We start from the raw sequence: 25,730 nt of genomic DNA, 5'->3' as shown, positions 1-25,730 counted from the left end.
GCAGCTGCTAGTAATTTAAAAAAAATGTAATGAATCTTGGGAACTATGTCAAATACAGTACATCACTATAATTAATTTATATTGTACTCTATGTTGAATAGCAAGGTGGTTCAATGATTAGTGCTACTTCCTGACAACTTTAGGGCCATTTTCTGAGCCATATATCCTTTGTGTAGGGTTTTCCCCCAAATAATTAGGTATCTTCCCATATCCTACAGATATGGGAGATTTATATTTCTAAACTGGACTGGCATCTCAATTCATTGGTTACATTGACATGTTCTGGTGTTCATTAGAAAATATATGTATGGTACTAAAAAATCTACAAATGTGATATTTCTGTTTTTTCTATGATTATACTTACTATATAACTGCAATGATAAAAATGAAACAGCATTACAGTCTTTCAGCATTACACTATCATCATTACATTGTAATGAATGAATGCACTAAAAGAAACATCAGATCACCAGAATATAATTTTTGAGAATAAGTTCTCATGGCAAAAGTTAAACTGACAAGCATAACTATAAACGTTAGCACAAATAAATATTTCATAGGTACTCAGGGGCTGCTTTATTAGGTACATCTACCTAGTAATGAGTAGGACTCCACTCTACCTCCAGAAAAGCCATGCATTCAGCAATGTGCTGAAAATATTCCTTAGGGATTCGATCTATTATTAGTTGTTGCAGTTTTCTTAAACCACGTCCATACTGTGAGCCTCCTATTCCACTTGATTCATCAAAAAGGTGCTCTGTTCTGAACACTCATAAAGTTATAATGGCTGGGGACTTTAATTGTGTTTTAAATCCACTTTTAGATAGGACTTCCTCCACAGGGGTTTTTAAACCCAAATTCAAGAACATATTCTTTCTACTCACCAGTACATCATTGCTACTCAAGGATTGATTACTTCTTTATAGACAATAACTTCTTGCCTAAGATTAAATCTTGTAAATACGATGCTATTGTTATTTCGGACCATGCACCTATGATCTTGGAGCTGAAATTACTAAGCCCCATACACTCACCCCGCAGATGGCGCCTCAACCCGCTTCTATTAGCTGACGAGAATTGTACTGAATTTATATCCAAACAAATCAAATTCTTTCTAGAGACAAATACATCCCCGAGATCTCTGCAGGAATACTCTGGGAAACTCTTAAGGCCTTCTTAAGAGGACAGATTATCCCATATCTTTCCCACAGAAATAAATCTGATGCGAAGAAAGTAGCAGAGATAAAAAGCGAAATTACTAAAATAGATGAAGAGCACGCCAGACTACCAAGCGAGACTCTACATAGGAGGAGGCAGGCTCTACATTTGTGTCACAGTCTGCACTGTTGGCAAAAGGCAGACTGTATTAATGAAGTTTACATCAAATTCTGTACCTGTCATGTACTGTGTATGTTGAAGCAAAAGTTGACATTCATTAGACTTGGTGATCACATGTCTCATTTTCTTGTTTCAAGTTGGAAGGAGTGGATTCTGTCAGATAAAACAAGACCTGGTTTGGTCTTGTGCTTTTGTTACCATATGTGATATGTGATGCTGAAATAACTATGGCTAGCACCAACATTCATACCATGATCAAAGTCATTTAGATTCCACGCCTTATGTACTCTGCTTGTTTTAATGACAAATAAACCACTCTATTATGTCTGTATGCTGTATATAAATATTAGGCTGCAGCCATATGTTTAACCACTTGGTATATTAATTAGCACACAGGTCTAATAAAGTGGCTGCTAAGTGTGTGAAAATGTATTAAAAGTAAGAGTAGACTGATCAGTGCCTCTGGCTAACAGGTCTAGGCACATGCTATCAATTTATAGTATGTTCACAGCCTTTCTGTAGAAATTCATATTTCTCCCCAATGTTCACGTTGGATCTTTATGTGTCCTCATTTTTAGCCCACATGCCTGGATGTGAACTATAGGCTGCATGGCCCAGTAAGAGTGAGAGTTAAATTATGTGCTTTTCAGCCTGTCCTGCAGTGTACTGATGTCCCACCCAGACGTGATTCTTGTCTTGTTCTCATTATGCAGGGATAGAGTTTCTATAACTCTGTAACAGAAAAAAGGCTATTAGGAAAATGAACATTTTGTGAAATTACCTCTTTATGTATTCTTTAGAATCATTTTATCATTATTATTGTTTTCCACATATGATGAATGAAATGGAAAGAAGATCACATATATGGTCATGCATCAGATTTTCATCTATAAAAGATATAAATTGTTTGGGAAAGTGAAGTCTGTTATTTTTTTCTCTTGCCTTCATAACAGTTTGAAAATGCAAAATTTTCCCAAATTGATGATAAAATGCTTACCTGGGACAACAGGAAAGGATTCTCGGTGATGAAGGACCAATTAAATTTTTTGCCAGTGATGTGTCAGACAGTCATCAATAACATCACATATCATTCTTCATTCTTTTTCCCCCACTTATTAGGTAAGTATGTGCTTATACAGCCTTCTTTAAGTTACTCATACAACAAAAAAAATCACAATCTTTCAGCAATTTTTCATTTCCATAAATTACTCTTTATATTGCCCATAGTATTTCTTAAAACATGTTTATCAAAAAAAAAAAAAAAACACACACACACACAAGAGATACATATTGGTCACTATATCTGTGTAAAAGCATCTGAAAAAATGTAGCTAAAAACACATTACTGAAAAATATCATCTGATTCGGACATGAACAATTAATATGCATGTTAATAATACCTTATGCGTATTTCACATGCATAGACATCCATCCATTATCCAACCCGCTATATCCTAACTACAGGGTCACAGGGGTCTGCTGGAGCCAATCCCAGCCAACACAGGGTGCAAGGCAGAAAACAAACCCCGGGCAGGGTGCCAGCCCACAGCAGGGCACACACACACCAAGCACAATTTAGGATCGCCAATGCACCTAACCTGCATGTCTTTGGACTGTGGAAGGACACCGGAGCATCTGGAGGAAACCCACACAGACACGGGGAGAACATGCAAACTCCACACTGGGAGGACCTAGGAAGCAAACCCGGGTCTCCTAACTGCAAGGCAGCAGTTCTACCCACTGCGCCACCGTGCCGCCCCATGCACAGACAACTTTTCCTTAAAATATGAATAAGCTTTTTTTTAGCTGTATGATCTAGTGATCTCTAGTGAAATTATTTCTAATTCTATGGTTTATATTAGTGAAAGCCTTACAACAGATTTAGGAGTCATAAAAGCTGATTGTCCAAATTTAGTGCAATACAAAAAGAATGAACGGTTCTTCTTATTCACAAAGGCACTGTGGCACTTGCTGCAGTCACATGGCTTCCTTATGGGGACAGAAACCTGGGAAAAGATTCCATACAGGAGTTACCAGGTGCACACAGAAATGTTCAAGCATAAGTCAATCAAGACCATTTAAGAGATGTACTCGGTAACACTTTAGTTTGGGTACTGCAAAAATGCATGAATTACTCATTTACTCTTAAGTACAAAGGCTTCTTCTGGTGTTAGTAACAATTACAAAGAAACAGTAAAGTGGTTATTCACCTGTTTATTACGGCCTACTAAAATATCTTTACTGGGGAAAGATCAAAAGTGGATTAAGTGAGACATATTTTGCTTGATATTACATATTTAATTACAAAACCTGCAAATCCTTCTAACCTATCTGCTGATGTTTTATAAGCATAATGAAGACCAAAAGAATTATACTATGTGTATCTCAGTGTGTACTGCTCTTTCCTCATAAATCCAGCCGCTCAGGTTGGAGTTTGCATGTCCTCTTTATGTCTGCATGGTTTTTTCTATGGGTACTCCTGTGTTTTTTTTTTTTCATATTCCCAAAAAATGTGATGGTTAGGTTTTATTGGTGGTTGTAAAATGGCCTGGTTTGGATGCATGTGTGTGTGAGTGGGCTCCGTAATAGACTGGCATCCAATCCAGGGTTGTTTCCTATCTTGGGCCCAGTGCTGTAATGTGCATTTCTAAGCTACAAGGGTTTAAGTTGACCCACATGAGTGTGTGTTTTCATGTGTGTGTGTGTTTGAGAGTAAATGTTGTTTCCAAAGTTGATTTCATCTTTGCAACCTTTGCAGTTGTGGTAGCATGTTGGCTCTTATGAATCGAGACTGGCTTAAACAGGTTCAAAAATGAATGGATTTGTAAATGTGTACAACGTTCTGGGCTTGGATTAATTGAATGAAATGCTGGGCATTAAACTGTTGCCTGATTAATGGCTTACGATAATAGATTGGGTAGAGCTCTTCTTTGTGCCTGCCAGAAATGAAAAAAAAAAACCAGCCATGAATTTCACTATTAGGAACTTATAATAGCTGGAAACCCTAAAATTGCAAATACCTGAATTGAACATTTCATTGTAACTATAAGCCTGAAACAATCAAATTTAATTGTGAAGAAGTTAAGTACTGTAACAAAGACTAAAATGCCTTCCAAAATAAAAAGCAACATGTTGTTGCCATACATTTTATATATAGATACAAATATATGTTGGACCCCTAGATAACCTTTAATTTACTTCACATATCACACCTCCCACTGTGTATTCAAATCTAACATTTTTAGATGTGTAATACGTTCTTTCTTTTCAATTAAATTAAATGTCATCTTCCACAAATCGGCCTGTGCCCATCATATGGTCCAAGTCTCTCTGGAATGATTTAACTGATTCTACATTATCTGCCATTTGAACTCATTTAATATCATTGTCAAGCTTCTTTCTTATCCAAATCATTTTCTATAAGTACCAGGTGTAAATAGAGCCAGTTTTTTTTCCACAGGGTTTCAAGTAATGGGGGCAAGAAAACTGGAGTTAGTCATACATCAGGTGAACTGATTTGTAAATTCTGTTAATGACAATGAAGTAATTTGTTTTAATACTTCGTTGATTGCCACAGTACTGGAGAGTGTTGACATGTTGCATGTTGACTGAACATGCAGATAAGAATTTCACCGTACATGCGACAATGACAGCTACAGCAGAGTTTTATCTTATTTCACTTGTGGTTACATTTTGAGGAGCTTCACATTGTTGAATCCGTTTGAATGAATGCTCAAAGATGGCTTTATCTGGAGAAGGTGCTCACCACTGCAATGCTGCCTCTTTCCTGCAGGAACTGAAGTGTTTAAATTCAACGTATTTCCCAGTGAAGTCGAATTAGTGGTGGGAGAGCAGCTTTTCCTGAACTGCACAGCAGTAGTAGAGTTCAACACTGGAATGGAGTTTTCATGGACATATCCAGGACAGCAGGTAAGTTTGAAGGATATTGTATGCAATCCATTTTCATTAACATTTTCAAACAGCAGGAAAACAATAAGACTGATACAAAAAAGTGAAGAGAGAGAGAGTCTCTGTGTGTGGCTTTTTAGCAGGTCTTGAAGCCCCACACAAGTGTGCAGACAGTACAGTTTGCAAGGACCCCTCACAGTCATGCAGTTTTATTTCACCTATTTAAAATTTTCTTCTGTCCCTTGGCCTTCTTCAAAATCATATTTTCAGGCCCATTTTCTGCTTCTTTCTTATGATATGTGTTAAAAGAAATACTATCATCAAAATGACAGTTGACTGAGGTAGTGTGTTCTCTACTTATCCATTTTAATAGCTTTTATACTAAAGTCTGGGTTAGTTTTGTCACTTTTAAAAGTAATGGAACCTTTTCTTTTTTCTTTTCTTTTTTTATTCTACATAAAGAACTATCTTAGATTGGGTTTTCTTGTCAAATAGATCAGGTGAGGATTGAGTGCTCAGTTTTGACTATATCATCTTATTTGTTTTGATTTAAATTGGATTGTGTTTTTTTAACATGTTATATTCTTTAAATAAGACAAAAAAGAAAGGCAGTGCAGCATACAAGATCTTAGATTAAACATGTAGATTGAGCTACTAGATATGACATTTCTTTATTGATATTTACATTAAATACAAAGTTGGCAACACTCTGGGACACTGGCTTTACTGCCTGACAGCTTCTTGAGACTGGGTTTGAACCCAGGCCTTACCACTGTCTATGTGGAACAGAGATCTTTTCCCTTTGTGTCTATGGAGATTTTTCTCTACATATTCCAGCTTTCCTGTCACATCCCAGATATATGACTATTGGGTTAAATGGCTACTTTCTGTGGTTGCCATCCAGGGCTGGGTTCCATCTTGTGCCCAGATCTGCCAGGAAGTACTGAAACTAGGATTAAACAGATTTATAAAACACTTGGAAGAATGAATAAATGCAAAAAGTAGCAACTTAACACAAGTAGAATTTGTTCCTTCTTTTTTTTAAAGAATTATTATTCAAATACCATGAGTAACGTTTTCAAAGCAACTGATAAAAGACAAAGCTATCCTATTGTATATCAAGCAAAATTCAAGAACGCGTTACATTTTAGTTCTGTTTTTAGTTTTAATGTTATTGTTATTTTTGTTATTTTTTTTTTTTGTGGCCATTGTCTTGCCTGGCAAAACTGGGCACTGGAGGCAAGGCAGTTGGCAAATGTGGATCCAGTGCGTTCATAACAAGTTTCAGGTTAGTAAGATGAAGAAAAAGTTTCAGGAAAAATCTGCCAGTGATAACATGCTAAATATATTTTATTTTTAGAATAATTTGAAAATGAAAAGTAGAAATTTACTTAATTGCACTTCTTTTTTCCAGAGATGGCATCAGTGCTGCATTAACAATGCAAATTACTATTTTCTGTTTTTGATCACTCCCACATCTTTGTTTTTTTTTTTTCAAATAAAATTTTGCAGATGCTGATTATACAGTATGTGAAACAGAAATCAAATTTGTTCTCAACAGACATAAATAAGTCAATACTGTCATCCGTTTTGACATATGATGACATCAGAAGTACAGCTATCATGACTCTTAAACTAAACTGTGCTGGTTGCACATACACAGCAAGGCATTTTCTGACAGAAAATGCACACAAACGTGACATTTCCCTTTATCTCTCTGTTTAGTACACAGACTCCTTTCATCCTTTCTCACTTGGACATTAGCACTCTGTTGATGGCAGGCTCTGTACTGTTTTTGTCAAGGTGAGTGTGAGTGTAGTTGTACATGTGAGTTGGCCCTTCAACAGACTGGCACTGTCCTGTGTCATCTCCTGCCCTGGGAACTCTGCAATACTGAATTGGATTAACAGATTAAAGAATGTTATGTTATGTCACATCCTTTATCATCATTTGCTTTATCATTTATTTCAAATCTTTCTTTGTATAGGAAATTTTTTGTTCTTTATATCAACTTATTTCTGTACAGTTTAGTTACTTTTATGTCTTTGTATCATTTCCAGATCTTTGCCTTGATTTTTGAGATATATTTTATTTTGTGCAAGCAGTTACACTTGAATTTTGAGGTTAAATGATTAAAATTGAGCACTGCAGATATCTCTGCAATGGTCTTAAAGACACCCAATGCAGGGCTATTTACCACCTTGTGGCCAGTGTTGCTGGCACAGCCCCATTCCCTGCTGCTGGTCTGAATCGGATTAAGTGGTTTTGAATATGTGTTAGTCAGATTTTTGTTCTGCATTCTCGCTTAAAATTAAACTTCTCTTTTTTTCTCAAGACTAACCGGACAGTATCTATCCGTTCAGAGAGAAATCTCCTGGAGAAGTGGACAGAGGTCTTCAGCACATTTCTCATTTCTAGTGTAAACGTGACAGACAGTGGAGTTTACACTTGTACAGGCAATAATGGAGATACTCCAGTTAACAGCTTTGCAAATGTCACTGTGCATGGTAAATACCAAATTATTACTTAGATTACTGGAATGGAAGTTTAGATTTTGTATGTAGTAACCCAAAATGACAAGTATCAGTTATCATTTCACATTTTGTCATTTGGCATTATGTGTAATGTATATGATGCCCTTAACTGTTGCTTGTATTCGTTTTCACAGAAAAGCCATTTATTGAGATTCATGCCATTTCTGGACTAGCGATTGAAGCTACAGCAGGACAAAACTTTGAAATGCCCGTGAAAATGGATGCATACCCTTTGCCCGAAGCACAATGGTAAGTGAACAGTATTTGAGTTAATATGATATATAATATATACTGTAACTGCAGTGTTCACATTTTATTAGACTAACTGGCTAGTACTGAGGAAACAAGGGAAACACGCTAAAGCATGCATTATTTTCTACAAATATACAAATCTGTTTTTAAATCTATCAATGTGGAAAACAATATTTAATTATGTAACTAGCACTAGAATCCCTGAAACCTACAAAAAACTAGTAATCCTGGGCCACCTTAAATTCCTTCGCACCTCTCCATTAGCGTCTTTTGTTTTGCAAATTTGTCGATCAGCACAAGCAGCAAGCACCCTGCTATGCCATCCCCCCCATCGCCGCAGCTCAACTCAGAAAAAAAGTTCTCCCAGCTCAAGTCTGTTTGTCTGTGTGTGAGGTGCCTGAAGTCGTATAAGGTAAATAATATATTGTTATTTGGAACACATGCATTTCATGTGTCTTCCATGTCTGCAATGATCTGGGTAAATGTAGGATGACAGGAAATGTTATAGTACTAATGACAAAGATTTGACATGAAGTGTATAGTGTGTGAAGACTGAAGTCCAAATATCAAAAAAACACTTTTACTTTTTTTACTTTTAAAGCGCTTTTATTCAAGAATATAACTGAAAAAAATAAATCAGGTTTGGGTATAAAACTGACACCCCTGCTTGGGTGGTGCAGTGGTAAGAACTGCTGACTCATAATCAAGAGGTTGTGAGTTCGATTGTGGGTGCTTCCTTGTATTTATAGTTTGAGTAGTGAGCTGCTCTTATTGTTACTATTATAGAATAAAAGCATATATTTGATTTGAGTCTGTAACAGCCGGTGTAAAATTGTGGTACTTGAAAAAGTTAGTGTTTCTTTTATTTAATTTTTATTGACTTTTATCGTCTGTCACGTTCACGCACCACACAATCTGACTCTGCTGTTTACAAATAAAGACATGCTATAACAGAAGTGAACTCAGATGAGGGTGATGGTTCTACATTGGAGAAATAAGCACAAGCCCTCCCAGCAAGTAGTGTCCACTCACACATAAGAACAAAACAGCTGCACCAGGTGTAAAGATGAAAGATGGCACCATTTGGATGCAGAAACAGCTTGGCTGTCATCCTGCCAGTGAATTTGCCACACGCATGTCTTTCAACGAAAAAGCAGGGCTTACAGAGCTCACCAAGGTATTGTACAAAGTTCAGTTTGTGATTATGTAAACATTTATGTTACTTATATAAATGCCACATCAAATATTGTTTACTTATATTTATTTATTTATCTTCTTACAGCGTAAAGTCACAAGTAGACAGCAGAGCTTCCTGTGTTTGATCGACATAGGCAAGCTGACGAAGTAATTGTGCAATGCCACTCTTTATTCAGGAAAACTTCAGTTTACAAAAAGTGTGACGGCAGCTTCCACCTGCAGCTCTAGACACATGAGCGACTGTCCATGCTAGTTTTTAGATCTGGCAGTGCCATGCTGACACTTCAGTGTGCAAGCAATAGTACAGAGAATGCAGTCAGACATCATTTTTTGGGCACATACATCTTCAGATCTAAATACTAGTGGGGAGAGTCACTCTGGTGGAAGCGACCATTGCATTTTTTGTAACTAATCCTTTCCTGAAAAATGAGTGGCATTGCACATGTACTTTGTCACCATGCCCATGTCAATCAAACACAGGAATCTCTGCTATCTACTGGAGACTTTACAATGTAGGAAGATAATAATAATAATAATAATACATTTTATTTATATGTAGGTGCCTTTCTAAACACTCAAGGACACCGAACAATAGATAAAACACACATTACCAACAAAACTAAAATACAAAAATTAAAATCAGACAGAGCAATTGTAATCAAAGAGAAAAAGCAGTTTTAAACAAATGAGTTTTAAGTTTAGATTTGAAAAATGAAAATGATTCAGTATTTCTAAGCTCAGATGCAAGTGCGTTCCAGAGCTGGAGAGCAGAGCAACTGAATGCAAGACGAACGAAGGGGACAGTCAAGTACATGGAGGAAGAGGATCTAAGGGTACAGGAGGGAATGGCAACATGGAGAATGTCAAACAGATATGGAAGGGCAAGGTTGTGGATAGCCTTTAAAGTTAACAGAAGAATTTTGAATTGAATGCGTAACTTAATTGGAAGCCAGTGAAGCTGCTGCAAAATGGGAGTGATATGGTGAATAGAGGGGGTTCTAGTAATGATGCGGGCAGATGAATTCTGGACCAGTTGAAGCTTATAAAGAGATTTTTTAGAAAGACTAAAGAAAAGGGAATTACAATAATCCAGACGAAAAGTGACAAGGCTATGAACAAGGCTAGCAGAGGTGTGGGGAGTGAGGGAGGGGTGAAAACGATTAATGTTACGCAAATAGAAATATGCAGACCGGGAGATTTTATTAATGTGGGACTGAAAGGATAAAGTACTGTCAAGGATGACACCCAGACTCTTAACTTGTGGGGAAGGGGAGACAGAGGAATTATCAATAACAAAGGAAAAATGATCAGTTTTGGATAATGTTGATTTTGTACCAATGAGGAGAACCTCAGGTTTGTCACTATTTAAATTAAGGAAATTTGAACAAAACCAGGATTTGATTTCTGCTATGCAATCAATAAGCAAGGAGAGTGGAAAGAAAACAGTAGGTTTGCTAGTGAGATAGAGCTGGGTGTCATCAGCATAACAGTGAAAGCTAATGTTATATTTATGAAAGATATTTCCAAGGGGAAGGAGGTAAATAATGAAAAGAAGAGGCCCCAGGACAGAGCCCTGGGGCACACCTGAAGTAACAGTGGTGGGTTGGGATGTGAAAGTTTTAAGCTGAACAAAATGAGTGTGGCCTGAGAGGTAGGATCTGAACCAACCTAGTGGAGTGTGGATAATGCCAATCGAAGATAATCTATTGAGAAGAATAGTGTAATAAATAGTGTTAAAGGCTGCACTCATATCAAGAAGGATGAGAAGAGTAATTAAACCAGAATCAGTTGCCATAAGGAGGTCATTAGTAATTTTGATAAGTGCCATTTCTGTACTATGGAGGGAACGAAAACCAGACTGGAACTGTTCATCAATATATATAACTAGCAAAATAACCGTGCTTCGCAGCGGCAAAGTAGTGCCTTAAAATATTTATTAAGAAGAAAATTAAACCTTTTTAAACTGAGGGAAAATATACCAATAATTATTTGTTAAGGATCTCCTTGTAAACCACATTGTCAGTTCGGCCCTCCGGTTGTAATATGACCAAGCTGTGTGCTGAGCTTACTCTTGAGCTTGCAACGTACAGTTGGCCATTTGAAAAGTAATCTTGTTTCAAATCTCACAGCTTGGATTGCTGCTGTCATAATCGGTTTGAGTTTAATGGTTTGTTCCAATTACGACAGTATTTGCAGGACTTGTGTTGAAGTGACATTCGGCATCTGTCAAGCGTTGTAAGCATACAACCGGTTTCATCGATAACTTCACATCTAGCTTTTGAGAGTTTAAACATTCATAAACATCAAAGTGTCCACTACTGAAATCGTCACCTGTGAATCTAAGATGTTTAAGAGGCATTGGTGGTTGTTGAAAGGTGTAAAATACTTGGCCATTTCGGTACACTTGAAAGCAACAACCGAACAATTCAGCGGCAGCCATCAACTCACATGCAGATGCATAGGTGAAGGGCTTAAGCATTTCACTCTTCTAGTGCTCCTGTGTAGTATAATTATCTCCTGCACCATCATCAGTCCACACCTTGAACCTGTCCCAGTCATTCAATACATAAGACACAATGTTCCTCCGGATATCAAGAGTGAGCCTGATATGGCCGTGCAATATGTAACAAAGAGAATGGAAAAGTTAGGTGCCATCTCTGGGAATGGAAACCACTCGGTAAATGACAGTTCTTTAATTGATGGTGATCACCTCGATAGACATGTTAATGCGGGTACAGTTGGAATGATAAAAGAAATGGGTACCTGAACAATGTTAAGTAAGTCTAAAATACCTACACAATAACTATAATCGTAATAAATGAACAATAAAACAGCGGAGAAGCCGTGGATTAAATAAAAAGGCTGTAGTTATCAGCAGGGAGACATGAATCCCGTGGCGAAGCAAGGAAGGGAATATAGAGACTGGAGCGACGGACAGCCTTATATAGGCAGGCAGCCAACAACATGGGAGGCGTTGGGATGGGGGACCCAACGCCGCCTCACACGGTGACCGAGCTGCAGGCTATGGACGTATATATGTACGTAAGTAGGATTCAGTTAGCGTTGGGAACCCGCGTACCAAATTTCTTGAAGATGGGCCCATAAGTAACAAAGACCGTTGAAAAGTTCAATATGGCGGCCGACAGTGGCATCATTACACCGAAATAAGTACCAAATTTCAGCCTTCTACCTACACGAGAAGTTGGAGAATTAGTGATGTTGGAAAGTTCAGTATGGCGGCTGACAGAGGCGTCATACCACAGAAATAAGTACGTACATTGGTTTCGGTTAGCGCAGGGAAGCCGCCTACCAAATTTCGTGAAGATAGGGCCATGAATAAGAAAGTGCAACATGGCGGACGTTGTTGACCGTTATGACCATTACGCATAGAATTTCGAAATGAAACCTGCTTAACTTTTGTAAGTAAGCTGTAAGGAATGAGCCTGCCAAAGTTCAGCCTTCTACCTACACGGGAAGTTGGATAATTAGTGACATTGGAAACTTCAATATGGCGGCCGACAGTGGCATTATACCACTGAAATAAGTACGTACATCGGTTTTGGTTAACGCAGAGAAGCCACCTACCAAATTTTGTGAAGATGGGGCCATAAATAAGAAAGTTCAACATGGCGGACGTTGTTGACCGTTATGATCGTTACGCGTAGAATTTCAAAATGAAACCTGCTAAACTTTTGTAAGTAAGCTGTAAGGAATGAGCCTGCCAAAAATCAGCCTTCTACCTACACGGGAAGTTGGAGAATTAGTGACGTTGGAAATTTCAATATGGCGGCTGACAGTGTCGTCATAGCACCAAAATAAGTATGTAAATTGGTTTCGGTTAGCGCAGGGAAGCCCCCTACCAAATTTTGTGAAGATGGGGCCATGAATAAAAAAGTTCAACATGGCGGACGTTGTTGACCATTATGACCGTTACGCGTAGAATTTCGAAATGAAGCCTGCTTAACTTTTGTAAATAAGCTGTAAGGAATGAGCCTGCCAAATTTCAGCCTTCTACCTACACGGGAAGTTGGAGAATTAGTGACGTTTGGAAAATTCAATATGGCAGCAGACAGTGGCGTCATACCACAGAAATAAGTACGTAAATTGGTTTCGGTTAGCGCAGGGAAGCCGCCTACCAAATTTCGTGAAGATAGGACCATGAATAAGAAAGTGCAACATGGCGGACGTTGTTGACCGTTATGACCATTACGCATAGAATTTCGAAATGAAACCTGCTTAACTTTTGTAAGTAAGCTGTAAGGAATGAGCCTGCCAAAGTTCAGCCTTCTACCTACACGGGAAGTTGGAGAATTAGTGACGTTGGAAATTTCAATATGGCGGCTGACAGTGTCGTCATAGCACCGAAATAAGTATGTAAATTGGTTTCGGTTAGCGCAGGGAAGCCCCCTACCAAATTTTGTGAAGATGGGGCCATGAATAAAAAAGTTCAACATGGCGGACGTTGTTGACCATTATGACCGTTACGCGTAGAATTTCGAAATGAAGCCTGCTTAACTTTTGTAAATAAGCTGTAAGGAATGAGCCTGCCAAATTTCAGCCTTCTACCTACACGGGAAGTTGGAGAATTAGTGACGTTTGGAAAATTCAATATGGCAGCAGACAGTGGCGTCATACCACCGAAATAAGTACGTACATCGGTTTTGGTTAGCGCAGGGAAGCCACCTACCAAATTTCATGAAGATGGGGTCAGCCTTCTACCTACACGGGAAGTTGGAAAATTAGTGACGTTGGAAAGTTCAATATGGCGGCCGACAGTGGCGTCATACCATCGAAATAAGTACGTACATCGGTTTCGGTTAGTGCAGGAAAGCCGCCTACCAAATTTCGTGAAGATGGGGCCATAAATAAGAAAGTTCAATATGGCGGACATTGTCGACCATTATCGACCGTTATGACCGTTACGTGTAGAATTTCAAAATGAAACCTGCCCAACTTTTGTAAGTAAGCTGTAAGGAATGAGCCTGCCTACCTACACGGGAAGTTGGAGAATTAGTGATGAGTCAGTGAGTCAGTGAGTCAGTCAGTCAGTCAGTGAGGGCTTTGCCTTTTATTAGTATAGATTCACTAAGGCAAGACACCCATGGAAAGCACGCCGGAAGGGGCATGGATTCACTAAGCCGCCAGCAAGTAAGACACCTATGGCGGACGCAGGAAGGAACCACGCCCACCAACTCGGACGCGACGACACAGAAAAATCGGCGTCATTTATATTTGTCTGTCGTAGAGGCCACATGCACCTCCGAGGCACGTTGACTGTTCGTAAAGGCATGTTTCTTGCGGAGGTGAATCACCATATGCAGCGTGTAAAACGGTTTGCGAGGGGTGTCCCATGGGATCCTTAAAACAATCCTTTACAACCGAGGTTAAAACACAATGAAGTAAGCAGTCTTTAAAAACCGAGTTTTCAGTTACGACGCACGACCGCATGCACTATAGCAAACTGTTTTACACGCTACATACAGCAATTCGCATCCATGACAAACATGCGTCTTCATAGATGCAACTGCAGGAACACGGAAGACGTTTCCCTGCCCACCAACACTCCTTTATCACCGGCCCGCGTCTACCCTCGCTCTCTAGGCATTCACACTGCCTGCCCATGTGCCCTTCACATTGTTTTCCTTTAATTTCTGATTCCGTTTAACAACTGTATGGTGACATTGACTTCTAAACTGTCACTCTGGAACAACTCAGCACGCGAGCTATATTAAGCGTCACAAACGAAGACTCGCTATACCTTAATGAAGAAGTGCTAAAACTTATCCCTAACAATGAGGTGACTTTCACGAGCGTGGACTCCATCGTCACAGATGATCCTGCAGATCAACTTTTATTCCCAGAGGAATTTCTTAATAGTCTTACTCCTACTGGCATGCCTCCACATAAACTCAAAATTAAAAATGGATCCGTCATCATGCTTCTCAGAAACCTCCTGCCTGCAAAAGGTCTTTGTAATGGCACTAGACTGTCTGTTAGCACCATTCACTGTAATGTACTGGAGTGTAAAACTATCACATCTGCAACCTCACAAACCGTCCTTATTCCCCGGATATGCCTGACCCCGTCTGATTCAAATTTGCCTTTTACTTTTACCCGAAGACAATTTCCTGTTCGATTGGCATTTGCGATGACAATTAATAAGGCACAAGGGCAAAATTTCAAAAAGATATGCCTGTATCTGCCAAAACCAGTCTTCACTCATGGACAATTATATGTTGCTCTCTCCAGAGTTCCATCTTTTCATTCACTTTCTGTTGTATCCTCAAACCCTCCCTTTTTAGACAACTGTGTCTTTCCAGAAGTGTTCAACCATCAATAAATAATTATGAGGCTTTTGTTATGCCGCGGGTTCACTATTGTGTTGTATTTTGCTCTCTCCAGAGTTCCATCTTTTCATTCACTTACTGTTGTATTCTCACACCAACCCGTTTTAGACAACCGTGTCTTTCCAGAAGTGTTTAGCATTCAATAAATAATTATGCATGAGATTGAGCGTGTGTCTACCTGGCGCAGAGAGGTGTGGATAAGTCATTGAACCTCATTCGGGCTGCAAACCGTGGAATTCCCACTAAGTGCGACTCATACGCTCCCACTGATTACGTCCCTTCCCTTTGTACACACTCCCCTCACACCTCGCTACTACCGTGGTCGGGTGTCTTGGTGGATTATATATAGAAAAGCACCCAAAACCGCACAGAGCAATGAAATGTCTACGTGAGTCACAGGTGCATCTGGACTGTGCACAGACAACAACGAGGTGCACACATGAGCAGGCAGTGCATATTGAACAAGAAATCAGCAGACTAGCGTGACGGAGGGAGTGGAATGGACATCCTTTTCCTCTCCTACCGTTCCACCCTCCGCACCTGAGCGCCGTCCACCCCCATTCCTCCATCTGGGAGGAGAAGGCACGATGGCGGTCCGCCAGTTTTCAGTCACGTATGATTGTGTGTTGGTTTGTTCCGTGCATTGTTACAATGTTGCTTTTCTTGCTGATTTATTACATTACCGATTTTTCAAATGTTCATTTTCTCCCTGTGCTTAAAAATCATTAAAAAAACGGCCTGATTATGCGGCGTATGGTACGGCGCGGATTGGCTAGTACAGATTATTTTGAGATAAATGAGAATAAAGTTGAGTGCCCACTATTCTTTCAAGAATTTTGGAAATTAAGTTTTGATTAGAAATAGGACGTAAATTACTGAAATTAGTAGGATCGGCACCGGGTTTTTTCAATATTGGGGTTGTTGCAGCAGTTTTAAAAGATGAAGAAACAGTACCAGTAGTGAAAGAAGAGTGGATTATAGCAGAAATAAGAGGGACCAGAGAAGGGAGGCAGGCTTTGACCAGAACTGTAGGGAGGGGGTCCAGTTAACAGGTGGATGGCTTAGACTTACAGACAAGATCTGAGATTTCTGAGAAAGTAGGAAGCTGAAAGAGGAAAATTAGTGAGTTGGTGGGTGAAATTCAAATGAAGTACCAGAGGAATCCGTACTGAGAGACTTGTGTATCTTCTGGATTTTTTCATCAGAAAAGGACATAAGGGAATTGCAAAAATCAGTTGAGTAAAGGTGAGAAGGTAAACAATCCAGGGGTTGTGTGATATTAAGCAGTGAAAACAATGACTTGGTGTTGCCTTCATTGGAAGAAATAATGTGAGTATAATAGTTAGATTTAGTTTGGGCAATACAGTCCTTGTAATAAAGTATATGGTTTTTGTACATCTCTTTGTGAACAAAGAGTCCAGTTTTTTATACAACCATTCAAGTTGCTTGCCTTTGGCTTTCAAAAGCCAAAGTTCAGGCGTGAACCAGGAAGCAGAGAAGGAGAAAGAAACAGATCTAGTTTTTAATGGAGCGAAAGAGTTAAGAATACCATTAAGTCCACTGTTATAGTGTGAGACCAGTTCTTCAGGAGTGGATAAATTATGAATGTCCATAAGGGAATCAATACTAGAGGAAAGAGAGTCTAAGTTAATATTCTTAATATTACGGAAAGACATGAGACTAAAACTTAGTATTGGAAAGTGCAAGTTTAACATTGAATGAAATAAGAAAATGATCAGTTATGGGGAGTACATCTGCAGTACAATCAAGCAGGGTAACTCCAGATCAGCAAATCAAGTCCAAGATATGTCCTTTGGAATAAGTGGGAGCATCAGTATGCTGCTGAAATCCAAAACTCTCAAGGCAGGATGTAAAGTCTCTAGTAATAGGGACATTGATATTATCCATATGTATTGAAAACCCCAGAAGTATTATGTTTGATGAAACAGTAGATAAGTGTGTAAGAAAAACAGAAAAGTCATTCAGAAAGTCATTATTTGATTTAGGGGGCCGGTAAACAGTTGCAATAATAGTAGGAATAGGTCCAGTTAATTGACACACAAGAGATTCAAAAGAACTGAAGGCAGGAACAGACAACTGCGTGACTATCCACTTCTCACAATACATTAATGTGAGACCTCCTCCCCAGCCTAGCCACGGGGTGGAGAGATGTAAACAAACCCCGAGGGAGTGGATAGGTTACTTTGGGAAAAATCATGAGGTTGTTGCCATGTCTCGGTTAGACAGAAAAAGTCAAACTTATGATCAGTGAGGAGATCTTGGATGAGATGCCTCTTGCACGTAGGTGAGCGGATGTTCAACAGACCGAAGTTGAAAATGGCGTTATTGCATTTAGCAGCGGTGTTAGCCAATCGGGCTAGGCTGGCTAACACACTGTGGTCAGTGATTCTGCTTAAGTTATGCGGAGGACGTTGAGAACTGGACCAGATGGAGTTTATTATTTTCGAAGTGTCAACCAGGAGACTCCGGCGGGACTCATGGTGGATGTATCTCTGATGGGGGAGGAATACAATGTCCGGGTGAAGGTACAGCTCAGTCAGCGGAGGCTCGGACAGGTGGAAGCACAGTTGGAGGAGCTTGGCAGCTGAGTACTGAACCAGGCCCGTCGCAGGTTGGATAGCGAGCAACAGGAGAGACCAAACAAACACAAACCAAATAAATATCCTACCGGTCCCCATGTTAAGCGAAGATGCAGACAACTCAGATGTCTGCAGAACATAGTCAGGTAAGTCTCAAAGCAGGGATAGGCTGAAAAATAGTCCATACACAGTCAAATCACCAGCCAAGCTAGAAATCAGTCTAGCTTTAAATGACTGAAAAATAAAACTTAATGAATAAATCTGCCCAAAATGAAAACAGTTGCTTAGTCCATTGGATTGTAAGTTAATCGTAAAAAAGTTAAAAAAAAAAAAAGTTACCAGCGAGCAGCAGTGACCAGTCACGCCAGCGGTCGCTCAACTGGAACATAAGTAAATAAATATAGCCAAACAATATTCAATGTGGCATTTATATAAGTAACATATAAATGTTTTTCTTATGAAGACCAACACGAAACATAATCACAACGGAACTTGACAATCTCTGTAAGCCCTGCTGTTTCGTTAATGGACATGCGTATGGCAGATTCACTGGCAGGATGACGGCTAAACTGTTGCTGCATCCAAATGGTGCCATCTTTCGCTGTGCTGCTCTTATGTACGAGTGGATGCTTCTTGCGGGGAGGGCTTCTGTTCTCTTTCTCTGATGTAGAACCCTCATTCTCATCTGAGTTAACCTCTGTTATAGCACATCTTTATTTGAGAACAGTATTGTCAGATCATGGGGAGCATGAACAAGACTGAGAGAATACAACTGAATAAAAATTAAAATTACAAGTACCATAAATTTACACTGACTGTTACGGACTCAAATCAAATGTATGTTTTTATTCTATAATAGTAACAATAAGAGCAGCTCACTACTCAAAGTGTTAAACGTAGGAAACCTGTAACCTCTTGATTATGAGTCAGCATCGTACCCTAACCCGATTTCTTTTTCTTTGGTTATATTCTTAAATAAAACTGCATTTGTTTTGTTATACTTGTACCTTTTGTGAAAGTGTTTATTTGACATTTGGACTCCAGTTTTCACACATTATACACTTCATGTCAAAATTTTGTCATTAGTACTATAACATGATAAATGTTTCTGTTTTAGGTATGTGTTCAACATTTTCTGTCATCCTACATTTACCCAGATTGTTGTAGATACAGAAGACAAATGAAATGCATGTGTTCCTAATAGCAATATATTATTTACTCTATACAACTCCAGACACCTCATACCCAAATAAACACCCTTAAGCTCTCAGAATTTTGCTACTGACTTCAGCTCCATCAGTTGGGGGATGGGATAGCAGGCTGCTTGCTGGTTGTGCTGATCAACACATTTGCAAAACAAAAGACGCTAATGGAGAGGTGCGAATGAATTTAAGGTGGCCTGGGATTACGAGTTTTTTTGTAAAATTCATGGATTCTAGTCCTAGTCCAGTATCTAATACTGTAGATCCCACAAAAAACAGTAACATCGTCACCAAAATGACATTTGCTACCTCTTTGACTGCTGTTTGGCACATCTATACTGTAATTCAGTTCCACTCCATTCTGTTTAAATGTGGCACATGTCAGCTAAGGCATATCCATACTTGCTCACCTGACCAGGCTGATAGGGGTTTACCATTATCATATCAGCTCTTTCTAAAACAATAACTTGAGTTTGTTCTGATTATTTACTCCAGGCAGAAGTTAGAGAAAAATCACTTTAACCCCCATGTCTTACTCCTATTATATTTTTTTCAAATTAATTTATGTATTTATTTAAATATTTATAAGATGTTTATGAATATCTAGTTATTTTTCAGGTTCTAGCTTGGTGTTTATAAATGTTTATTATTAGGTCTTTGCTCAAATAATTACTCCCCTTTTGAAGCAAATTTTAACTCCTTGGCTCTTAAGCACTGAGAAATAAACAAATTTATGCACACACAGTCACTTTTACAATGAAAAATGTTTACACGGTGGTCTCAAGAACACACTGTTAAACAATGTAAATTAAAACAAGATGAGGGCCCGGATAACTGTATTCTGTCCATCCCTCTGTTTTCTAACACACTTATCCAGTTCAGGGCTGCAAGCACCTGGAACCTATCCCAGCATCTTATAGGCTGTTTTACAGTTGCCAAATAATGTAAAACACATGTCATCAGAAGTGTGGGAAATAAAGAGGAGTTCCTACAGAAAGCCCCTACATACATAAGGAAAATGCACAAACTCTTCACTGGTAGTACCTGGGCCAGAATTTGAAATCAAGACCTTGGAGCTGTGACGCAGCAATGTTAGGCCTAAGGGCTGTACCATCTAATAACTGCACTGTTCTTACAAAATAATATAGAAGCTAAACTCATTAAAACTGGTATTCAGTAATGGTAAAAATTGAAACGGTTAGATAGCAACACACCCAGTACAAATTTAGCATCATGTTGCCAATGCAGTTTTCTCGCCATAAGCCTCGAGAAAGTTTTTTTTCACAGAAGGCAATAAAAAAATTATATACCAGTAAAATTTTTTGCTACTGACCAACTTTACATGTCTTTTCTGTATTTTTATAGCAGTAGGCATACTCACCTAATTAGCACAGGTCTGCTGCAAGAATTACTGGATGAGGAAACACAATTTACAGAGAGTGCTTTAATAACACAAAACTCTCAACAGGTACAGAACCCCATAGTCACCAACGTTCAGCCTTATTTCATGGCTGAAGTAGATTGTTATAATGTATAAAGTCAAAGAGAAACACAGCAGTTGCAGTGAGCCTGCCTGCTGCTATAATGGCAGTTTAAAATATCCCTAATTGGTCTGTAAACTGTGTGTAAATTGCCATATCCTGACGGCATGCTAGCTAGTTAGAGTGAAATCATGTGGGCAAACTGCATTATTGAAAGGACTTCAAGTGATGGCAATGTATAGCCGCAATGTGTGTAAGAAACCTGAGAAGCAAAGTGCCTGTAGGTATTCCAACTGGTGAACTTTTGTAGAAAAGACTTTGTCTTAAGAAAACATGACAGTTTTGGTATCCCATGAGGTAATTTTAAAAAGGTGGAGGTAAGACATGAGAGGATTAACATAATTTTTCTATTAAAACTCTTTAAGCATAACTCATGCAAATTAAAAAAAAAATATGGGGACTCATTTCCACTTCAAAATCACCTTATGGTGAATATAGTGCACATACACAGTATATGAATGTTTAATTCTGAATTCTGTGAGGTTGTTATCTATCTGGCTATTTTCAAACTAACTTAATCTAGTTTAGGGTTGAGTGGGCTGGAATCTATTCAAGCAACATCAGTCACAGGGTAAGAGTAAACCCTGGGCATGGTGCCAGTCTTTTGAAAGACATACACCTACCTTCTACACTAAACAGAGACAGTTTAGAGTCACCAGCTAACCTAACTCACATGTCTTTTGGGATGTAGAAGGAAAACTGGAGTACCCAGAGAAAAGTTTATGCCTTACAGCCAATTCAAATGCAAAGTAAACAGCTTGTCAAGTGTCAAGTCAAGACAAAAGGTCTAAGGCCAGCTCACTCTTTTCAAAATGTATTTGTCAGGGTTGAGGCTCTTCTTGGTACTTTATACTGCTCTCTGATCCATTCGGTATCAGTTTATGGCAGCTGATGTATTAGGCTCATGTACATCCTCATTTTTCATTGATTTGTGCCATATTTAGGTATAAAGATGGGAAATTAATTACCAAGAGCCCAGAATTCAACAGGATTAAACAAGATCACTACAAACTAGAGATCCGTGAAGTGTCACAAGAAAATGCTGGAAACTACACTCTTGTTCTGAAGAATTATGCCAGCAATCTAGAAGCAAAAGTTTCTCTCTTCCTAACTGTTAATGGTAATGTATACTCATTAACCTCCTAGTAAATGCTTTCATAACAGTAGGATATCCTAAAGCAACTATATCAACCAGACGCTATGCCCTCTTTTAGACCCCAGTTAATCCCCCAGATGCCCATGCAGAAGTGAGTGGTGCCCAGGATCTCACTGTTGTACTGGGACCCTGCTTTAGAAAACTTACCCCTGATTGGACTGAATTGAGTTGAGAAAGTATACGGAGAGCAACAGCTTTTTTTCATTTTGTTTTTTTAAACAACATCTACATGTCATGATTTTCTGAGGCATTACTAAAATGTCATCCTGGGTTGGGCATTTGAATATGCAAAAGGGCAGTTAAAGCCAAAAATAGGTAAGGTTTTATTTTTAATTTGATTTTCCATTGGGTTGGAAGATGACCCTTTTGTGTGGCAATTAAGCAAAGTAGCTAAAGCTACATATGCTGCAATAAAGTCAAGGCATGTAAAGTTCATTCAGTTAAACATGAGCACAGGAAGGTGACATTTACTTAAATTACCAAAGTTGGCTTACGTTCCTTATACTTAACTAATTATATTTCCTGATCTTTACAATATTACATTGCATATATTACTTTTACCTATGACTGTTGCTCATATAATGTTTCACCAGTTAGTTTGTATGGAAATTATACCAATTTAGATATGTCTTTATTATACTGTGACTTATTTTTTATTATATAACTAAAAAGTACTATATATACTGTACATAAAAAAATATTAATTTGAAAACAAAAAAAGCTGTTAACATTTAATTAAGCCCAATATTTTAGTGATTACTATTATTATTATTTAATCCAATCCAAATTAGATTTCTTATACTTTGAAGTTACTTTTCCATTTAGCATTTAATAGTTAATACAATTAAAACTAGGGGCAGCATGTTGGCAGAGTGACAGCACTGACTGCCTTGCAGTAAGGAGACCAGCATTTGTGTTCCGGGTGACTCCCTGCATGGAGTTTGCAGGCTCTCCCTCTTTCTCTGTGGGTTGCCTCCAGGTGTTCCAGTTTCCTCCCACTGTCCGATGACTTGCAGGTTAGGTGAACTGGCCCTTGTGTGTGTTTGTGGTGTCTGTGTTCACCCTGCAATGGGTTGACACTCTGTCCAGGGTTTGTTGCTGCCCTGTGCTATTTGGGAAAGGCTCCTGAACTCTAGTATGGAGGCTTAGAAAAGGACATAACAATTAAAGCACGGATTTCCCAAAGCAATGGGAATAGTTTAGATAGTTCATCAAAAATACTTTAGATAGATAAAAATAGCTGAGATAGAATAAAGTATTTTTAAACCCAAAATATTTAAAAATATGTGATTTAATATTCATAGCATTTTAAATTATTCATTCAGATGTTTTAACATTAAAATGCATTTAGGTGTGAATTGATTGTTAATAACTGTCATCTTTACTTGATATTCTTTTTTTTTTTAATAATTCTAAAACTAATGACACATTATAATTGAGCTTGAGATATTGTACACCAATTTAGTGTCCTTGGACCTGGAACCACTAATACTATGACCAGCCATGACTGTAATTATTAACTCTGTAATCTCTACAGTACCACCACACATTCATGAGAAAGAACTGGCATCCCCCACTATTATATATCCACGAGGGAGCCGCCAGACTCTGACCTGCACTGCTGATGGAGTTCCAACTCCAACTTCTGTCAGCTGGCATTGGAGACCCTGGGGTCCTTGTGGTGATAGCAACGCCAATACTATGTGAGTATGACAATTCTTTGTTTCTCTTTGTTCTTTGTTTTTATCACAATAGTTCACATTCCTTAGCAGACTTTAACACTTACTTATATGCCTAACCACCAATTAACGTGTTATTAGTCACCTGCCCATTATTTATCAATTATTACCAAGCAAACATTGAGAATATTACTAGTTATATACAGATGTCACTTGGAAACCTGTGGATTCTACTAAATACAAATAAACAACTCAACAGTCTTGACAGGTACAAGTCAAGCTCACTTAAAGCTATACAGTACAAGGAAGGAATTTTACTTTAAAAAAAAAGCCAAACTGTTTTAAGGAAGGTGTACTGTTTCTTTTCTTGGTAAATGTTTAAAAACAGGAAGCCAATAAGTAAAACAATACACTTAATGTAAAAATATGGTGTGGCGGTCTCCTCCCTACCCCCATCTATTTGGGTATTCTGTGGAAATGTTCATTTGGCAAATTAATATCCTAACAAGAAAATAGATATTGGAATAATATGAAAGTAATAATAATTTTTGGACTTATAGTGTTGATTGATCTGGCTTGCATTAAAGGCTTCTTAATTCAGAGACCACTAGACCCTCGGTGGCTAATAGGCATGAATTATGGCAGTTGTCCAGCCATGCTCACTTTTCCCTCTGAACTGCACAATTTTTTGCATAAAAATGTATACTTATCACTCTGGAATAAATGGAAGGTATCTGGTTTGAAAATGTGTCACTGTGAGGTCTCCAGCCCCATGAAAAAGTCTCAGTGTACAGAGTGTGGGCATGCTGACATTTATATGGAGGCTCTTTTTGATCATTTGAAGCAGTTTGTGGTCAAGCATCTCTCTGCCATGAGCAGACTCCAATTTTATGCAATAAATTAAAACTGAGCAATAGATGACTTCTTCAGCGTGTAAAACACTGCTGGAAACAATCCACTACCATGATAGACAGATTACTTTGCTGGATAGTTAGGTGATGGCATTTATTGGAAGACAGATGTTGCAGAAACAATGTTCGCATCCTGGGAATTAAAGGGAATCCTGAAAGTGGAAATGCCATTGAATTTTAAAACAAATACACCTAATCACAATTCATCCCATCTGAGACCATTAATATTAAAAGGTTTCTCAACTAGGCGGCAGGATGGCGCAGTGGTAGTGCTGCTGCCTCGCAGTAAGGAGACCTGGGTTTGCTTCCCAGGTCCTCCCTGCATGGAGTTTGCATGTTCTCCCCGTGTCTGCGTGGGTTTCCTCCCACAGTCCAAAGACATGCAGGTTAGGTGGATTGGCGATTCTAAACTGGCCCTAGTGTGTGTTTGTGTGTGTCCTGTATTGAGTTGGCACCCTGCCCGGGATTGATTCCTGCCTTGTGCCCTGTGTTAGCTGGGATTGGCTCCAGCAGACCCTCGTGACCCTGAGTTTGGATTCAGCGAGTTGGAAAATGGATGGATAGTTTCTCAACCTTAATGACTGCCAGGATTTTTTGAAGAACTTGACTTCAGTTCAGCAATAGTTTAAGTCAAGAAGGCTATGGCGCCAATCATGTGCACAACGACTAGGATTGCAGTCTCTTTTGCTGTTCCCGACCCTCCTCAAGATTTCACATGCTTCAGGACACATAATGTTTGATTACATGAATTGTGCTTCTAAATCCATCAATGACTTCAAGCTACAGGCATTTTTCCCTTTTAATGGATGCTATTTGTTTTGGTTTTTTTTTCACTCTTGTAAGGTACATTTTCTCTGCTAAGCTTCTGGGGGTAATCGCTTGTCGTTGCTGATATTCTGTCAGTCAAACTGCAGGACATCTTCTCTGTCACCAATTTATATATTCTGCTAAATTCAACACCTTGCAAATTTTTTCAGACTATTAGTATATGGATTACTATTAGAATGTCTTCTTGTTTCGTTCTGAAGTTTCTTTGCAAACTCAGCCAAAATTTTGAAGTTAAT

At 38.7% G+C, this 25,730-nt stretch overlaps 1 protein-coding gene across 1 annotated transcript in view; it reads left to right on the top strand.

The window, feature by feature from the left end:
- flt4 (fms related receptor tyrosine kinase 4) overlaps positions 1 to 25,730 on the top strand; it is a 181,058-nt gene that overhangs the window by 101,225 nt on the left and 54,103 nt on the right. Inside the window, exons 5-10 of the mRNA XM_039774928.1 lie at positions 2,292 to 2,457; positions 5,132 to 5,268; positions 7,583 to 7,754; positions 7,916 to 8,030; positions 21,865 to 22,040; positions 23,614 to 23,779. Coding sequence (XP_039630862.1) covers positions 2,292 to 2,457; positions 5,132 to 5,268; positions 7,583 to 7,754; positions 7,916 to 8,030; positions 21,865 to 22,040; positions 23,614 to 23,779 — 932 coding nt within the window. The remainder of the gene's footprint in view (positions 1 to 2,291; positions 2,458 to 5,131; positions 5,269 to 7,582; positions 7,755 to 7,915; positions 8,031 to 21,864; positions 22,041 to 23,613; positions 23,780 to 25,730) is intronic.

The sequence above is a fragment of the Polypterus senegalus genome, chromosome 13, assembly GCF_016835505.1.
Source record: "Polypterus senegalus isolate Bchr_013 chromosome 13, ASM1683550v1, whole genome shotgun sequence".
Classification (NCBI taxonomy): domain Eukaryota; kingdom Metazoa; phylum Chordata; class Cladistia; order Polypteriformes; family Polypteridae; genus Polypterus; species Polypterus senegalus.
This window is presented reverse-complemented; position numbering and strand designations above follow the sequence as displayed.